The sequence below is a fragment of the Sebastes umbrosus genome, chromosome 10 (assembly GCF_015220745.1).
Source record: "Sebastes umbrosus isolate fSebUmb1 chromosome 10, fSebUmb1.pri, whole genome shotgun sequence".
Lineage (NCBI taxonomy): Eukaryota > Metazoa > Chordata > Actinopteri > Perciformes > Sebastidae > Sebastes > Sebastes umbrosus.
The window spans coordinates 33,612,843-33,631,372 of NC_051278.1; the positions used below are offsets into that span (position 1 = coordinate 33,612,843).

At 46.3% G+C, this 18,530-nt stretch overlaps 1 protein-coding gene across 1 annotated transcript in view; it reads right to left on the bottom strand.

The window, feature by feature from the left end:
• The window catches only part of si:ch211-51a6.2 (neurotrypsin), a 60,173-nt gene that overhangs the window by 2,109 nt on the left and 39,534 nt on the right, over positions 1 to 18,530 (bottom strand). The window contains 7 exon segments of the mRNA XM_037781463.1: positions 1,825 to 1,918; positions 1,920 to 2,106; positions 6,066 to 6,188; positions 7,143 to 7,421; positions 11,772 to 11,913; positions 12,044 to 12,258; positions 17,256 to 17,397. Of these exon segments, the coding sequence (XP_037637391.1) occupies positions 1,825 to 1,918; positions 1,920 to 2,106; positions 6,066 to 6,188; positions 7,143 to 7,421; positions 11,772 to 11,913; positions 12,044 to 12,258; positions 17,256 to 17,397 (1,182 nt within the window).

Genomic DNA, 18,530 nt, shown 5'->3' on the forward strand with positions numbered 1-18,530 from the left:
CTGACTGACTGACTGACTGACTGACTCACTGAGTGACTGACTGACTGACTGATGACTGACTGATGACTGACTGACTGACTGAGTGACTGACTAACTCACTGAGTGACTGAGTGACTGACTGACTGACTCACTGACTGAGTGATGAAGTTACAGGATTGGTCGGCCGTCTGTCGGAGTTCCCTCATTGGTCGTTGCTCTTTCAAAATGAAAAGGTGGAGAACAGTTCTGAGTTTACGTTTTCTGGGGAGCATGTCAGCGGTTCAGTGTATGTTTACACATGCATATGCACAACACAGCATGTGCAATACACATGCAATACACATGCAATACACATGCACAACACAGTGTTGTTGTTGTGCATGTGTATTGTTTATGTTCGTTTAAGTTACGTTATGTTGTGCTTTGTATTGTATAACTGTGCATTCACACCAAACGAAACCAACCAAATTTTCGCCTCGCTTTCCTCCTGACTGTATCTCGCAAGTCACACATCACTATTGCGGGATGAACGCAAAATAATAATAATAATAATACAATAAGCGGCTCAAAATGATGCTGAAATAACGACATTATGATGTTGATTTGTAAAAAGACCGAATTCATGTTTGACGGGTCTGTTCGCAAGACGACAAGAAAATAACTTTTAAAATGCTTGTTTTTCTGCTTTTATGCTTTTGATACACATGCTTTAATAAAAAACTGAAATACTTTTAACCTTGCATACTGTATGTCATGCTAATACCTTTCACCTTGTAGATGGTAGCATTAGAGCACAATTATTACATGGCTGTGTTGAATACTCCATTCTGATTGGTCAATCAAGGCGTTCTGCGGCCTGTAATCTCTGTATAACAGACCGTTGCTATGTATAACAGACCGTTGCTATGAGCGCAGCTATGATGTTGGACTCTGGAGGACCGTTTTTTGTGTCAAAATATTGATTTCTTCAGTAAGTAGCCGTGTAATGAGCAGGATAATGTACAGCTAGTGGGTCATTGTTGTGAAAGAATCCCCTTCAGGGCGATGAGAGACCCCGGTGCAGATAATGACCGGCTCGCTGTTGCTATATCCCTTACATAGCAACCTGTTGAATTTTGAGGAGGTTGCAGGCAGAAGAAAGAAATCGGTGTTCTGCAAGATATTCAGATTTCAATGTAAACTGGTAAAAAAGTCCTCTCTGATAAAGGCGACTTTTTAGCGCAGCCAAGGGCTGGTATTTGTTTATGTAGGTGGTGTGAATTACATTTCATATTTTGACTATTATGTTAAAAAAATGCTGAAAATTAAAACTACCAGATGACTTATAACTTATATCAAGAAAGCGCATCATGTTTTCACCATTATATTTGACTTTTTGTGAAATTGTTTCCGCTGCCGTGCTGTCAGATATTTGTTTACTTGTATGACTAAATTGACTATAAAAGTCCTCCTTCTTCTGAACACAACGAGGTGTAGCACTCTGTGGTTTTATAGAAACGGGACTGACTAAACAGCTGTTCTATTAGCTGCTGTTTAACAGTTGTTTATATCAATTATATTTCAATTATATCATATCCTATATATGGGCTATATAGTTTGAATAGTTCAAAGCTCCATTCATAACGTCAGCATTCAAGTAATTCTTATTAATAACTTACAGAAACATTCGGTGTCTTTGCTGAATGTACAGAAATGTAAACATGATCTGTCCATGTGCCTCTGGGCGGGACAGTAAACTGGCAGATATACACCAGAATGATGTTGTGCTCCTTCGAGTTGTTGCCTGGTTGTTGTCAACATGCCATCGTTCTGCATTAAGATACTAAAGGTGAAATATGTGTTTACCTGTGATGCCCCAGCCAGTGATCACACAGGCAGCGGGCCTCTTCTCCCACTTGTTGCCTGGCTCTGGCAGACACACTGCAGCAGTGTGAGGGTTTGAATGCCACACAGTTGCCCTCTGTGCCTTTGAGTCGCAGCAGGGCGATGTCGTTCTCCCAGCCCTGACTGTGGTACTTTCTGTGGATAACGATGCTTTCAGGTGACAAGGTGCGTTCAAAGTCATCCTGCTCCTCAGTATGGTAGTCGCCCAGGCGCAACACGTAGCGGGTCGGGTCTCTGCCAAATCTAGAGGAGCAAGGCAAATTTAGAAATGATCATTTAATGTTTGCTGTAATGTTTGCTTCAATCCTCCTCGTAAAACTAATCTTTTCATCAGCATTAGTAGCATTGTACTTGTAAACTGTGTGTAGGAAGTATTAGAGTAGTGACCACGTGTAGAGTGGTGTAGTGTGCTTTAGCTCTCGTGTTAGCCATAGCCTTTTTCCTGTGTGTGTTTTGTGCAAACATTTGTAGCTTTAGTTTAGGTAGTATATTTTTAAATATATCGGACTTTGATCTTGAAGCTGTAGGGGTGAACCGCCAGTTGATTTAATTTGTTTTCCCCTGTTTTAAAGGGACTGTTTGTAACTTTCTTACACGTATAAATCAATCCGGGTCGGTGTCCCATGCGCGCTTGCGTGTGTCTACGCTGTTCAGACTTAGACTCCAACACAAACTACACGGAAGCACCAAAACCTCTTGGTTGTATCTAGTGAAGCCCGTCTGTTAAACAGTGTTGGCCGCGGTCGGAGGACGCGGGGGAGACCGTAGCTTTGGTCTCCAGGACCGGAGTCTCTGCTGTACTCGGCTCCTCTGCCTGCCTTCACTCACACACCGCGCTCCTTCTCACTCGCTCAGCTCGCTCCACCTCTCACATGCATGTGCACACACTCCACACTGCAGAAGAGTTAATTTAGCTCTGAGAATATCTAGTGAATGTTCAGTGGACGTTTGTGCAGAAATAACTGCTGCAGCTCCTCCAGACCAACAGAGGTTTCCCGTGTCTTGTGAAGTGACGGGGCTCCGCAGAGAGAAACGTTATGGTCTATGACCAAAACTCCGGTGTCTCCCCTGAAATATAGAGTGATATTGTGCTTTTAGCTGACGTGTGTCGCCTCACTGTTTTGACGGATGCTCGCTCACATTCAAGTAGCACATGCACACGGGCGAGCGCGAGCAACAGGACGCTGACTTTCGTTTGACTTAACGGCCACAGGTGTCGCTGTTACAACCAATTTCTGATTCTTACAAACAGTCCCTTTAAGTGAAGGAGTTAGGTTTAGCCCATGTAGTTTCTCTTGTTACAGGGCTTAGTTAGAACTGGTTTGAGAAGTTGTTTTGTTTGTTATTTTGGCCGTTGGTTCACCCTGAGCCTGCACTTCCTGTGTTTTGTATTTGTAAATAGATTGTTTAATTATTGTGTGCAACAATAAATATTACTTGATGCAATTCATTCACCGTTTCACCTTGCATTTATGTTGCGCTTCCACAAGTGGGGCGTAAAAATGCAATATGCATATGACATTATAACCCACAAATTAATGTTACCACAACTCAAGAGGGATTTCATTTTGACAAATAGGTCGCCATGGTGAGGGCCATTTACTATAACAGGAAATATGAAAAACTGATAGAGAAAAATAAAAACAACACTGTCAAAAGGTGAATACAAGTGCATATACTGGATTTCTAATTACTTATACATTTGAGTGACTTAATTAAAAAGATGTTTTTATGTGGAGGGTAAGCAGTGCAACTAAAGACATTTTACACTTCACAGAGTGACCAGATTCACTAATGAATGATGGCCAAGGACAGCTACAAAGATAGACTGGAGGGGAGATTATAGGCCGACAGCTCCAGGGAGGTGTGGGGGGGGTTTAGGGAAAGTAATATGCTACAAACAGACAAGCCCTGGTGTTGCGGGGACCCAGGAACATGCAAACGAGCTAAACCTGTTTTTCAACAGGTTTGACCAACCAACCCCCATGAGCTCAGCAGGACAGCCTGGGTCCCCACTCACCAACACCAGCGCCCCCCCCCTCCAGAACCCCCCCCCCCCTCTCAGCACCCTTCTCCAGGAGGCAGCAGCAGCTTGCCCCCCCCATACCTACCCTCAGGATCACAGCCCCAGCATGTCTTTTACACCTGGAGACATCACAACACCCACCCTGATCATCACAACCAGCCAGGTGAGGAAGCAGCTCTCAAAGATCAGCGTGAACAAGGCCAGAGGACCAGACAACATCAACCCCAGGGTGCTCAAGGCGTGCGCTGGGGAGCTGGCAGCAGCGTTCCAGCACCTCTTCAGCCTCTCCCTGAGGCTGAAGAAGGTGCCCCAGCTCTGGAAGACCTCCTGCATCGTCCCGGTGCCCAAGAAGGGACACCCCAGCACCCCCAGTGACTACAGGCCAGTTGCTCTGACGTCACACGTCATGAAGATCTATGAGAGACTGGTTCTGCAGCACCTCAAGCCCCTTGTGAGCGACTTCCTGGACCCCCTGCAGTTTGCATACCAGGCAAACATCGGTGTGGATGATGCCATCATCTACATGCTCCACAGAGCCTACACACACCTGGAGAGGCCGCACAGCACCGTAAGAATATTGTTCTGTATATTGACTTCTCCAGCGCCTTCAACACCATCCTGCCACTCCGGCTAGCTGAGAAGCTCTCAGCGATGCAGGTAGATCATGGCCTAGTGGCCTGGATTACGGACTACCTCACCAGCAGACCACAGTATGTCAGACTGCAGGGCATCTTGTCAGATGTGCCAGTGAGCAACACCGGCGCCCCCCAAGGAACTGTGCTGTCACCCTTCCTGTTCATCACCTACACCTCCGATTTCCGCTTCAACTCGGGTGCGTGCCACCTACAGAAGTTCTCCGATGACTCCTCCATCGTCAAGCTGCATCACGGATGACAACGAGGAGGAGTACAGAGCCCTGGTGGAGAACTTCTTAGGGTGGTGTGATAATAATCACCTCCAGCTCAACATTGGAAAGACCAAGGAGCTGGTGGTGGACTTCCGGCGGAGCACGAGGCCCCCCAACTCCCATCACCATCCGAACGGAGGAGCTGGAGGGGGTGGACACCTACAAGTTCCTGGGAGTACATATGAACAGTAGACTTGACTGGACTGATAACACCGAGGCCCTCTACAGGAAGGGACAGAGCAAACTGTTCTTCCTGAGGAGGCTCAGGTCTTTCAATGTGTGTAATAGGCTGCTGCAGATGTTTTACCAGTCTAAAGTAGCCAGTGTACTCTTCTTTGCTGTGGTATGTTGGGGGGGGTAACACAAACACAAGGGATGCCAACAGACTGAACAGGCTGGTGAGGAAGGCTAGCTCTGTGGTTGGATCTGAACTGGACGATCTGGAGGTGTTTGTATAGGTGGGGGCAGGATGAGGAGGAAGCTGGACGCTATCCTGGAGAACCCCTCCCACCCCCTCCATGATGAGCTAGTCAAGATGAGGAGCACCTTCAGCCACAGACTCATCCCCCCTCAGTACAACACAAAGTGCCTGGGTCAGTCCTTCATGGTGGTAGCCATCAGGCTCCACAACCAAGACTGACCCCCATATGAGAACTATGAGGACTTTAAGAAGTTTAAACATGCACTATCTACCTTTAAACATGCACTATCTACCTTTAAACATGCACTATCTGCCTTTAAACATGCACTATCTGCAATCATGTTGGACTCTAACCACTGGCGCACTTTACACTTACTTACACTATACATCCTATATACCATTTTATAGACTGCACACATTTACATATTACATGTATTTATTGCACATACTACATTTATTTATTGACGGACTGCATACACTGTGTTCACCCATTCACTCTGTATCTTTTATATCTCTATTATTGTTTTTATAATTGTTTGTATACCTTTACCTCTCCTGTGATTCACTCTGTTTGCTGATGTTGCTGCTTTGACACCTGAATTTCCCTCCGGGGACTAATAAAGGTTCATCTTATCTTATCTTCTCTTCTCTTCTCTTCTCTTATCTTAATGTGTGTCCATTTTGGTTTCATTATTTACATTAGTACATTATGTGGTGACAATCAAAAACATAAATGTGTAAAAATACAAAATGTACAGATGTCATTAATGCACAGCTGGAAAGGACTATGTCACATCAAGGAGAGGGACACATTATAACAGGTGACATTAGAGGGAGCTGTCTCCTACCTCTTGAAGCAGTGGGCGGCGGTCACAACCCAGCAGGGGTTGATGAGTGACGCTCCACACAGAGGATGGTTTCCTTTAGACTGAGACCTGAGCCACAGAGACACCTGCCACGGCCACTCACCCCTGAAATCACACACACACGCACGCACGCACGCACGCACGCACGCACGCACACACACACACACACACACACACACACACACACACACTGTGCTGGAATTGATCAAAATAGGGCAAAATGGGCATATTACAGAATTGCAGAGATTGCAGACATACACCAACCATCATAACAGGGAGATCATGTTTTTAAAGGTCACATATTATTAAAAAAAGTGAGATTTTCAGGTTTTTTTATTATAAAGCAGGCTTAAGTCCTATATAAATACTGTGAAAGTATCGAAACACTCTATCCACAGGGAAATACACACAGCCCGTATTCAGGAACTCTGCATTTGAAACAAGCAGTCAGGATTTCTGTCCATTTGTGATGTCACAAATATACAGTATTTAGACCCTTTACACAATTTTAAACATAAACATTCTAAATGTGTCCCAGTTTATTCTTGGTTGCAGTGTCTGTAAATAAAATCAGCTGACAGGAAGTACACATGGACCCAAGCTGTTGCCTAGCAACGCAATTCTGTTGCATTTCTGTCGGAATGCGCTAAAACGGAGCGTTTCAGACAGAGGGTAAATACAGGTATATTCAGGCAGACAAAGGAAAATAAAGTTTTTTTTAACATTTACAGCATGTAAACATGTTCTAGTAGAAACATAAAATACAAGTATGAACCTGAAAATGAGCAGGATATGGGACATTTAATGTCTTTGTCAGGCAGTATAACTACTGTAATAACACCTGGTGTTTTACTGTAATAACGCCTGGTGTTCTTACAGTATCACTACTGTAAGAACACCTGGTGTTTTACTGTAATAACACCTAGTGTTATACTGTAAGAACATCTGGTGTTTCATGGACGTACAGGGGCTTAAAGAGACAATGAATCAAGCGCTGACATTTGTGAGTGTGTGTGAATCTACATGCATTCCACTGGAGTGTTGTGTGCGTATACTAACCTCAGTGACTTATCTCCTCCTATGATCCTGCGTCGGCGACGCTGGTTATTGAGTCTCAGGCCACAGGTCTGCATTGCCGCAGCAGCATCTCCCACAGGATCCAGGGTGTAGTCACAGATGACGCCCGCATCCTCACTGTGGCGACAGTCCTGGCTATCTTCACCTACAGCTGGACACTGGCCTAAGGACATCTCAGTGCCTGAACATCGAACGTTGTCCAGATGGATGGGACCTTGACCCTCACCAAAGTATGCCATGGACCGAGCTTTAGCCACACCGCTGGAAGGTCAGCACACAGAGACACATAGACAAACTGTATATTTCATGTCCATTGAACATACAGTTAATGTACATGTATTTTATTTCTACTACAATGATGTCCGCTGTTACTACTGTGATTGTAGAAATCCTCTTGATGCAACAAATCGTACCTTCTCAATTCATATATGTGAAAACACATTGTTGTGTTGAAGTTGTTTGTATGGCATAATTATAGTCTATTTTTTCACGGAAATCAATTGGATTATCTCCGCCCTGCTAATATCTCTGTGAGGTTGAAACAACTAAACAATGTCCGCCTCATTAAAAGCTCTCAATCTACCTTCATTTCTCCTGCTCTGCCTCAGAATGATCTGGGCGGGCTGCTTTAAACAGCTGCCTCTACAGAGATAAATAAAGTTGTATTTAATTGAATTTGAATTGAACCAGCTTGTTCATCGTCATGAGTGCTTTCAGGTCAAAAGCGCTGCATCCGTTTCCTTTTCAGATAACTCAGAGGCTACTATCACTGTCATCCAGTCTTTTGTTACATCCTGGTTAGATCACTATAGTCCGGTCTGAGTCAACACAACCTATCCAAGCTCCAACTGGTCCAGAATGCCACAGCAAGACTTCTCACAAGCTCCAACAAAAGAATGCACAAACCTCAATTTTAGCATCGCTATGGTTACCTGTACGTTTTAGAATAGATTTAAAGGGGACATATCGTGCTCATTTTCAGGTACATACTTGTATTTTGGGTTTCCACAAGAACATGTTTACATGCTTTAATGTTCAAACTAGGATTAGCGCCTCGCGGTTGTATTCTTCCGCCAACCAGTCAGGTGTCAGTTTACGTTCATGTCTGTCCTAAATGTCATCACATCATCATTTTATCCTGTTATACATTTGTGAGAAATTGTCATAATTATTAATGAATTCATTATCCGTAACCGCTTATCCTATTCAGGGCGGCGGGGGGGCTGGAGCCGATCCCATCTGACATTGGGTGAAGGTGGGGTACACCCTGGAAAGGTGAAGGAGGGGTACACCCTGGACAGGTGAAGGAGGGGTACACCCTGGACAGGTGAAGAAGGGGTACACCCTGGACAGGTGAAGGAGGGGTACAGCCTGGACAGGTGAAGGAGGGGTACACCCTGGACAGGTGAAGAAGGGGTACACCCTGGACAGGTGAAGGTGGGGTACACCTTGGACAGGTGAAGGAGGGGTACACCCTGGACAGGTCTCCAGACTATCACAGGGCTGACACATAGAGACAGACAACCATTCACACTCACATTCACACCTACGGGACATTTAGAGTCAATAATGAACCTAACCTGCATGTCTTTGGACAGTGGGAGGAAACCTGAGCACCTGGAGAAAACCCACACTAACACGGGGAGAACATGCTAACACGGGGAGAACACGCCAACACGTGGAGAACGCGCTAACTCCACACAGAAGGGCCCCAAGCCGGGTTTGAACCTGCGACCCTCTAGCTGTGAGGCGACAGAGCTGTCATAATTAGGGCCCGAGCACCGACAACGTCGGGCCAGCGAAGGCCATATTGAAACTGTAGCGTTTATTATTATTCTTAAGATAAATCGCCTTTTTGACGACCTTAGCATGCCCCAAAAGTTGTTAAACTTGGCAGACTGAGCAGACGCGGTGAAAAATTTGATATTTTAAGGGTCTCGTGCTTAGCTGTTGCAAAATGGCTCGCTAGCGCCCTCTAGTGAGTTGAAAAAGTTGAGCACCGCGCTCTGGTTTCACCTACATGTATGAAATTTGGCAGATAGATGTAACATGTGAAGACAAACAAAAAAGCCTTTGGGAGGTATGCTCAAAACTCAACAGGAAGTCAGCCATCTTGAGTTTAATATGCAATTTTCGCCCATTTTTTGCGTTTTATAGGTTGTGTACTTTAACGAACTCCTCCTACAGATTTAATCAGATCGACTTGAAATTTGGTCAGGACCATCTTAAGACCTTGAGGATGAAAAGTTATCAAAATGGTGAGTTTTCACTGAACGACCTGACCGTGACGTGGCGGCCATTTTGCGCCATTCGCCATGAAACAGGAAGTTGTTGTAAATCAAATGTACATAGTCCGATCTGTCCCAAATTTCTCAGGTATGATGAGGGACCAGTACTGAAGACATGTACATGAAAAAATATACTCATAGCCCCGCCCAAAGACGTTAGCCACGCCCCCTTTCATAACTCATGAACCGTTTGTCCTAGAGTCTTGTGGGAGGTGTCATATTACTCAGCAGAGAGTTCCTGTTTCATTGGTTAAGGTTGGCCCCGCCCCCAACACATAAGCCCCACCCCCATTCATAACTAATAAACCATTTGTCGTAGACTCTTGTGGGAGGTGTCATATAACTCAGCAGAGAGTGCCTGTTAAGTTGTTATTGATATCTCCGCCCCCTATACATTAGCCACACACCCTTTTTATAACTCATGAACCGTTTGTCGTAGTCTCTTGGTAGAGGTGTCATATTACTCAGCAGAGAGTGCCGGTTAAGTTGGTTAAGGTTAGCCCGGCCCCCTACACATTAGCCCCACCCCTTTCATAACTCATGAACCATTTGTCGTACAGTTTTGTGGGAGGTGTCATATCACTCAGCAGAGAGTTCCTGTTTCATTAGTTAAGGTTATGCCCGCCCCTGACACATTAGCCCCGCCCCCTTTCATTACTTGTGAACCGTTTGTTGTAGAGTCTTGTGGCAGGCGTCATGGCGCTCGTCAGAGTTTTGGTTTCGCCGTGCCAGGCCGCGTCGGTCCGCGTCCCGCCAGCACCCCCCGCGTGCAAGGGGGGGTCGAGGGCCCATTCATCGCTGCTCGCAGCTTTAATTAGCATATGAATTCTTTAATTATGTCCAAAAAAGTGTTTTGTGAGGCCACAGTGACCTTTGACCTTTGACCACCACATGAGAAAGTATATGACCCAGCAGTCATGTTGAGATCAGTTGAGGAAATACCAAGCACCACCCACCGGCCGGAGAAAACATTCTCATTTTACAGCTTAACAGTACACTACAAGATGATTCTGAGAACATCTGAGGAGAGAAATAGACATTACAGTAACAGAATATTGATTCATATTTGATCAGCGCTGCCTAGTTTGACTGTTTGATCAGAGTTCTCAAGTTTCGCGAGCAATGATTGACAGCTGCTAGAGACCACTCAGCTCTGATCAGTGGTGGTGGAATCTTGTGAATACCATTAGGAGCACCAGAGGACACCGGAGGACACAGAGGAACATGATTTTATTCGGATTACCTGTCTCATGTACTACTGTCTGGATATATTGACCGTTTTATAAAAATAACTGTTTATCATATTTGCTCAAAGTTACCAACTTCAGCTTCCTGAAAAAGCCCAGTCTGCTCTGATTGGCTTGTGAGAAAAATATATAATATAATATATTCTAATGAGCCTGCATGTGACATAGGAAGTGGAGCCACATGCGATTGGTTTGTTGAATCACGTTTTCCACAAAAAACTGACTGGGTTGTCTTACTTCAGTTTGTGGGTTGGTAGGAACTCCAGATACCAGATGGATGTGCACAAGCACTGAAAAAGAGAGTTTTTCCTGATATGTCCCCTTTAATGATTCAAGTACGGGGTTGGCCATACGAGCCTGAGTGCAGCCTGAGATACTTCGGTAGGGGTCTGTTAGTAGTTCCTAGGTCGAGGCTAATACCAGAGGAGACCAGTCCCCTCAAATCTAAAAGGACCTGCCGGTGGGGATCAGATCAGACAGGCCAGCTCTGTTTCTTTGTTTAAATTTATCTTAAAAATAAATTATTGATTCTTTAGTTTAGCATCAAACCCAATGTAAAGCTGCGGAGAGTCATTAGTATTGCATGTTATTAAGACATAAACCAAAGTATTGGATGAACCAAATTTTGTTCTGATGATGGCGCTATCTGAAAAGTTTAGGGATCACCAAAGTTATTTTAAATCATCCCGTGCGTTCCCAATTTCATGGCAATCCATCCAATAGTTCACTCTGAACAAAAAATGTCAACCTGCAGGTGGAGCAGGAGGACAAGTCAGGGGATCAACAAACTCATTAGGACACATCATCTGGGAACCATGAATCTTTGAACCAAACTTTATGGCAATGAAATTGCCAAGACTGTTTGAGACATTTCACGCCAAATCAAAAATGTCAACCTGATGGTGGCACTAGACGAAAAGTCAGAGGATCACCAAAGTGGAAATCATGAATGTCACAGAACAAAATCCCACGGCCATCAATACAACAGTTGTTCTTTCCATTTTGCACACTGCATGAGCCTTTTGTCTAGCTTCCTTAGGCAAAAATATGAGAAAAGTGTAATCTATCATACTGACGTGAATCCCAGTTGTCTGCAAACTACAGCTGCATTGACATCATTCCAGCCATCATCACACACGCTGCCCCACTGGCCATTAATGAAGACCTCCACTCTACCCTCCTTCCTGCTCTCTCCAGCAACCAAACGCACCAGAGGGCCTGCAAACAAACATTGCAGGGGAAACATGGCATTATTGTGTTATTCATGCCCAGACGTTTTCCTTTACAAGGGTAATGCAAACAAATCTCATGAGCGGGAAAAGTTACTGCCACCAAAGTGTGTACTTACCAATAGAAGGCAAAAGGCCTGGAACCTCATTGGTATCACCTCCCCTCTCACAACGGACACCTACATCCTCACTGTGGGAGCAGTCATGTTGGCCCCACTCAGAGTGAGTACATGCCAGTAAACTTGCCTCTGCTCCCCGACACTGCACCTCATCCAGCAGAATCAGCCCGAAACCTTCTTCATACACCCCGTCAGGAGCCACCTTCGCTCGGCCCCTATAGATAAGGCACGACAACAGAACATTTATCTCTCTGTGGACACTCATTTTTTTTTTTTTTTAAGTTATTTTTTGGGGGCATTTTTAAGCATTTTTATTGACAGGACAGTGGATAGAGTCTTGGAAAGGGGGGAGAGAGAGAGAGTAGATGACATGCGGAAAGGGCCACAGGCCGGATTCGAACCCGGGCCACCGCGGTCAGGACTGAGCCCTGTTACATGGGCGCCCGCTCTACCAACTGAGCCTAACCAGGTGCCCGGACACTCATTTTAATTGTGGAAGGAACAACAACCTCAGAACTCTGGTAAATGTGAGAAACACTTCTATGCAAATACCGGTGTTTGCTAAATCTTTATTTGGGTGGCAGCAATCACTGATAACAGAAATAGTATAATTTCCTATAAATTGTGGTGAAGTACTCAAAGCAGTTCTTCAAACACCTTTGGCCTAATAGGCAATTTAGCATTAAAAGTACTAAACACATTCATGCTCCCCAGATGATCTCTGTCAATTAAGGTCAACAAATGACGATTCCTCAAACACCACCCATTGGCAAAACGACCAGCTTTGTACACAATAAGATATATGACAAAATGGGCAGTTTGCTATGGATTTAGGTGTGGATATTTATGGTCTCATTTGTCTTGAATGTCTCCTTTTTCCCCTCACTTGCGTCTTATCCCTTCCAACATAAGACATGAGGAAAAGATGCAAGATAAAGATGCGAAGAGAGAAGAATTAGTACTGCAGGTATTTACAGCTCTGTATAGCTTGGAGTTTGTATTTGCACAGATGGTGTGATGTACTGTCAAATAAGGGCACACTGCTAGTGCAGGTGAAATATCGCTGCATGTTACCCCTTAAATAAACAGTTTGACAAGCCTCTTACGCGCAAAGACACATAAAATCAAATGAGCATGGTCCCCAGTGGAGGAACCTATTGACTGTAATGATCCTGTGGCCTTCCAGCAGTCTTACACCAAGAGTTCCACTTACACAAAAAAAAATCCTAAATGTTATAGACTAGGAATGGTTCATTAAAAACCCTATGACTAATCGAGGCAGAGGAGGAGTTACCCAGCCCGGAGGAAGCCCTGGGCCCCCGTCTGGAGCCAGGCCCAGACGGAAGGCCCGTCAGCGAGCGCCTGGTGGCAGGCTTGCCACGGAGCCCGGCCGGGGACACCCCGAAGAAGTGACGTGGCACCCCCCCTCCTCTCCATCCTGTGGGCTCACAACCTGCGGGAGGAACCGCTTGGGTCGGGTGCGCTGCCACACGGGTGGCAGTGAAGGCCAGGGACCTCAACGGACCAGACCCGGGCGGCAGAGGCTGGCTCTGGGGATGTGGAACGTCACCTCTGTGTGGGGGAAGGAGCCGGAGCTTGTGCGGAAAGTGGAGCGCTATCAGTTAGATCTGGTGGGGCTTATCTCTATGCACAGCCTCGGTTCTGGAACCGTACTCCTGGATAAGGGTTGGAATATATTCTTCTCTGGAGTTGCCCTAGGTGTGAGCCGCTGGGCGGGTATGGGGATACTCACAAATCCCCGGTTGAGTGCCGCTACGTTGGAGTTTACCCCAGTGGACGAGAGGGTCGCCTCCCTACGCCTTCGGGTTATGGGGGGGGATTCTGAGGCCGCATGTTTTGGACACTCGGGTGAAGAGAGGGACAGAGCTGCCAACCGATTACCATCTGGTGGTGAGTTGGGTCAAAGGGGGGGGGGGAAGACTCTAGACAGACCTGGTAAGCCCAAACGGGTAGTGCAGGTTAACTGGGATGATCTAGAGGAGGCCCCTGTCCGAGAGATCTTCAACTCACACCTCAGGCAGAGCTTTTCTGGCATCCCTGTGGAGGTTGGGGGCATTGAACCTGAGTGGGCGATGTTCAAAGCTTCCATTGCTGAAGCTGCGGCGGTGAGCTGTGGTCTAAAGGTGGCGGCAACCCTCGAACACTGTGGTGGACACCGGTGGTCAGGGAAGCCGTCCAACCTGAAGAAGGAGTCCTTCCCGGATATGTTATCTCGGAGGACTTCGGAGGAAGTTGCAAGGTATCGACAGGCCCAAAGGGCAGCAGCCACTGTCGTGAAGGAGGAAAAGCAGCGGGTGTGGGAGGAGTTCGGAGCAGCCATGGAGAAGGACATTCGGTCGGCACCAAGGTGCTTCTGGAAAACTGTCTGGCACCTCAGGAGGGGGAAACGGGGATCCATCCAAGCTGTGTACAGTAAGGATGGGACACTGTTGACCTCAACTGAAGAGGTAATCGGGCTGTGGAAGGAGCACTTTGAGGAACTCCTGAATCCGACTAATAAGCCCTCGATTTTAGAGGCAGAGCTGGAAGCTGATGGGATATCATCATCAATTTCAGTTAGTCAGTTAGTCAAACAACTCCACAGTGGCAAAGCCCCGGGGATTGTTGAGATCCGTCCAGAAATGCTGAAAGCTTTGGGTGTGGAGGGGCTGTCTTGGATGACACGTCTCTTCAACATGGCATGCAAGTTGGTGACAGCGCCCAAGGAGTGGCAGACCAGGGTGGTGGTTCCCCTGTTCAAAAAGGGGGAACAGAGAGTGTGTGCCAATTACAGGGGTATCACACTACTCAGCCTCCCTGGTAAAGTCTACTCCAAGGTGCTGGAAAGGAGGGTTCGGCCGATTGTCGAACCTCGGATCGAAGAGGAACAATGCGGATTCCGTCCTGGCCGTGGCACAACGGACCAGCTCTTCACTCTCGAAGGGATCCTGGAGGGGGCCTGGGAGTATGCCTATCCAGTCTACATGTGTTTTGTGGACTTGGAGAAGGCGTATGACAGGGTCACCCGGAAGATACTGTGGGGGGCGCTGCAGGAGTATGGGGTGAGGGGGTCACTTCTCAGGGCCATCCAATCTCTGTACGCCCAAAGCGAGAGCTGTGTTCGGGTTCTCGGCAGTAAGTCAGACTCGTTTCCGGTGGGGGTTGGCCTCCGCCAGGGCTGCGCTTTTTAACCAATCCTGTTGGTGATATTCATGGACAGGATATTGAGGCGTGGTCGGGGGGGAGGAGGGTTTGCAGTTCGGTGTGCTGAAGATCTCAATCGCTGCTTTTAGCAGATGATGTGGTCCTGTTGGCATCATCGGTCTGTGACCTCCAGCACTCACTGGATCAATTCGCAGCCAAGTGTGAAGCGGATGAGGATGAGGATCAACACCTCCAAATCTGAGGCCATGGCTCTCAGCAGGAAACCGATGGATTTCCTACTCCGGGGGAATGAGTCCTTACCCCAAATGAAGGAGTTCAAGTACCTCGGGGTCTTGTTTGCGAGTGAGGGGAATATGGAACGTGAGATTGGCCAGAGAATCGGAGCAGCTGGGGCGGTATTGCACTCGCTTTACTGCACTGTTGTGACGAAAAGAGAGCTGAGCTGGAAGGCAAAGCTCTCGATCTACCGGTCAATCTTCGTTCCCACTCTAATCTATGGTCATGAGGGCTGGGTCATGACCGAAAGAACTAGATCACGGGTACAAGCGTCTGAAATGGGTTTTCTCAGAAGGGTGGCTGGCGTCTCCCTTAGCGATAGGGTGAGAAGCTCAGTCATCCGTGAGGGACTCGGAGTAGAGCTGCTACTCCTTTGCATTGAAAGGAGCCAGCTGAGGTGGTTTGGGCATCTAGTAAGGATGCCCCCTGGGCGCCATCCTATGGAGGTGTTACAGGCACCACCAGCTGGGAGGAGGCCACGGGGGAAGACCCAGGACTAGGTGGAGAGATTATATCTCCACACTGGCCTGGGAACGCCTCGGGATCCCTCAGTCAGAGCTGGTTAATGTGGCCTGTGAGAGGGAAGTTTGGGGTCCCCTGCTGGAGCTGTTGCCCCCGCGATCCGACCCCGGAAAGCGGTTGAAGATGAGTGAGTGAGTGAGTGCCTTCCTGTGGGTATATACCTTATCGTGGTAGGAAGGTTTGTGTGCCACAATGACCCTGGAGGCTATGCCATCTGGAGAGTTGAACTCCAGGTAGGTGCAACCTTGGCGGACAGGCGGACGGGTAGTGGCCAGACGAAAAGATACCCAACCTTACCCCAGCTATGGGTCAAATAGTCGGCGAGGACGAGAGTCGTAGCCTAGTAAGGCAACTCATCTAAGAGAAGTTTCACTCTGAAATCAAAATCTCGAATGAGAATGAGATCAAGAGGACAAATGAGATTCTCTTGCAGGGTTTCTTAGGGTCAGGTGAGGAGTTCAAGTGGACAAAGTATGTAGGAAGGAAGCAGGAAGGAGTAGAATTACCGGTCCTTTGGAGCCAGTTCAGGTAGTTTGGGCATTTCATCAGGATGCTTTATGGACCCATATCTGAGAAGGTATTTTAGGCACATCCAATCTCGGAACCTATCGCCTATCGGCTGATAAGCCTCTGGGGGCAAGGGGCTATATTTCTGGGGTTCTGGTGTAGCCAGCAGATATCCAGACTTCCTCTTCCTTGCCCTGCTCATTGTTTACAGCTCAATCTCAATCATGTCAATCTTGTATGTAGCTGGTTGTTGATTGGTAACAACCCAAGGGAGGATAACCCCCCTTGGAGTGCCATCTTACGTGTTTTGGCCAATCACAGATAAGCATTTTTTTCATATTCTGATGAGGATCAACCTCCTCTGCCTCCACTGATCCCAGGGAAACTTCTTGGGATCACCCAGAATAAGTTGGAGGACGTGGCTTGGGAGAGGGGCACCTGGACTACTTTGCCTGCTACCACCAAACCGGAACCCATATACAAGGCAGAGGAAAAGATGGATACAGTCATAAGGCTCTGAGAACAGCAACATTTTCAGTATGTTGTTAAATCTTTGTGGATTTAAAAAAAAAAAACTTTGCTTTATCAGGGAAAAGAAACCGTTAGTGCTCAGTAAGAATGATCATCTGCAGACATAATGGCACATTGTTCATCCCTACTGTAGACTGATATAAAATCACAGGGTAGTAAACAATCTCCTATGGCACGGCGGTGTTCTGTAGTGATGCAGTGATGCACTGACCTGAAACCCAGCTGTCTACACACTACCTGGGCGTTGAGCTCAGTCCAGTTGTCATCACACACAGTGCCCCATTCTCCCTGGTAATAAATCTCCACGCGACCTTCCCAGTGACTGTCTGCTCCCACCAGACGAACTGCACCATCTGCTGCCACACAGGGACACAAATACTTTATTAGATTACATACTCAGGGGAGTGCAGGATAGATCTCCTCTGAATGAGTGTTGGTGTTAGTGGTCTCTTTAAGCTCAGTTAAGATCACAATATACCTGGCAGGATTCTCATAAGATATAGAAGTGCTTAGTCAAATGCAACTGGACTTGCTGTAGATTCTTGAAAGCATTAGGTTAGGTTAGAGAAAATATAAAATATATATTTTTACCAAATACCTCGATACCGATATTGTGAGGATTTTGTTTTAATGTAACTTGATTGGATTTTTTTATTGTTATTGCTTTTACCGTTTCTTTGGTGTTTTTACCATGTAAAATACCTGTAAAGTACTTTTTAATGCACTATATCAAATAAATGTATTATTATTATTATTAATATTATTGTGGTGGCCGCAAACTTAGGTTTGGGTTTTCCTTTAACCACCATTCCACGTATCTGTTTTTTTTTTACCATATAAAGAGTGCGGGTGCAGTGTGTGTCAGATTCACAGCCTAAAATAATTCCAGGGAGAGTATTCATTGTTCACTGTTGTGAATAAACTTGACATGAAAAATAATAAAATGCAGACAGAGTCCGACTATGTATTGATAACATGGCGCTGATACTAAATGTTTTTTTTATTTCTGTAAGAAAAAAAAGCAAAACGGCAGGCCTAATTACGATAACAATATCCAAAATGTCCTCATATCACAATATCGATATAATATTGATATACTGCCCAGCCCTAGAAAACGTTTCATCACTCATCCTAAAAGCTACTAGGCAATTAACCTCTGTTGTTAACATACAGCAAGGAATGCACGGGCCTTTACACTGGGGCCATAAAGCACCCACTGAGCATGAGCATGGCCCAACATGGGAGGGCCAGCTCCTTGGGTCAAGATGCAGCAGTCTGCCTACATCTAAAGGACGTACGTATTTGAGGACAAGAATGTACACATTTTATAACAGAGAAGACGACTGATTTGAAAGAGGATTGAAGGAGGTCATCTATCGCCGCATTTCCACTGCATGGCACGACGCGGCATGGCACGGCTCTACTCAACTCGATTCGCTCTTTTTCTGCTTTTCCATTAGCAAAAGTTGTGGATAGTACGTGGTAC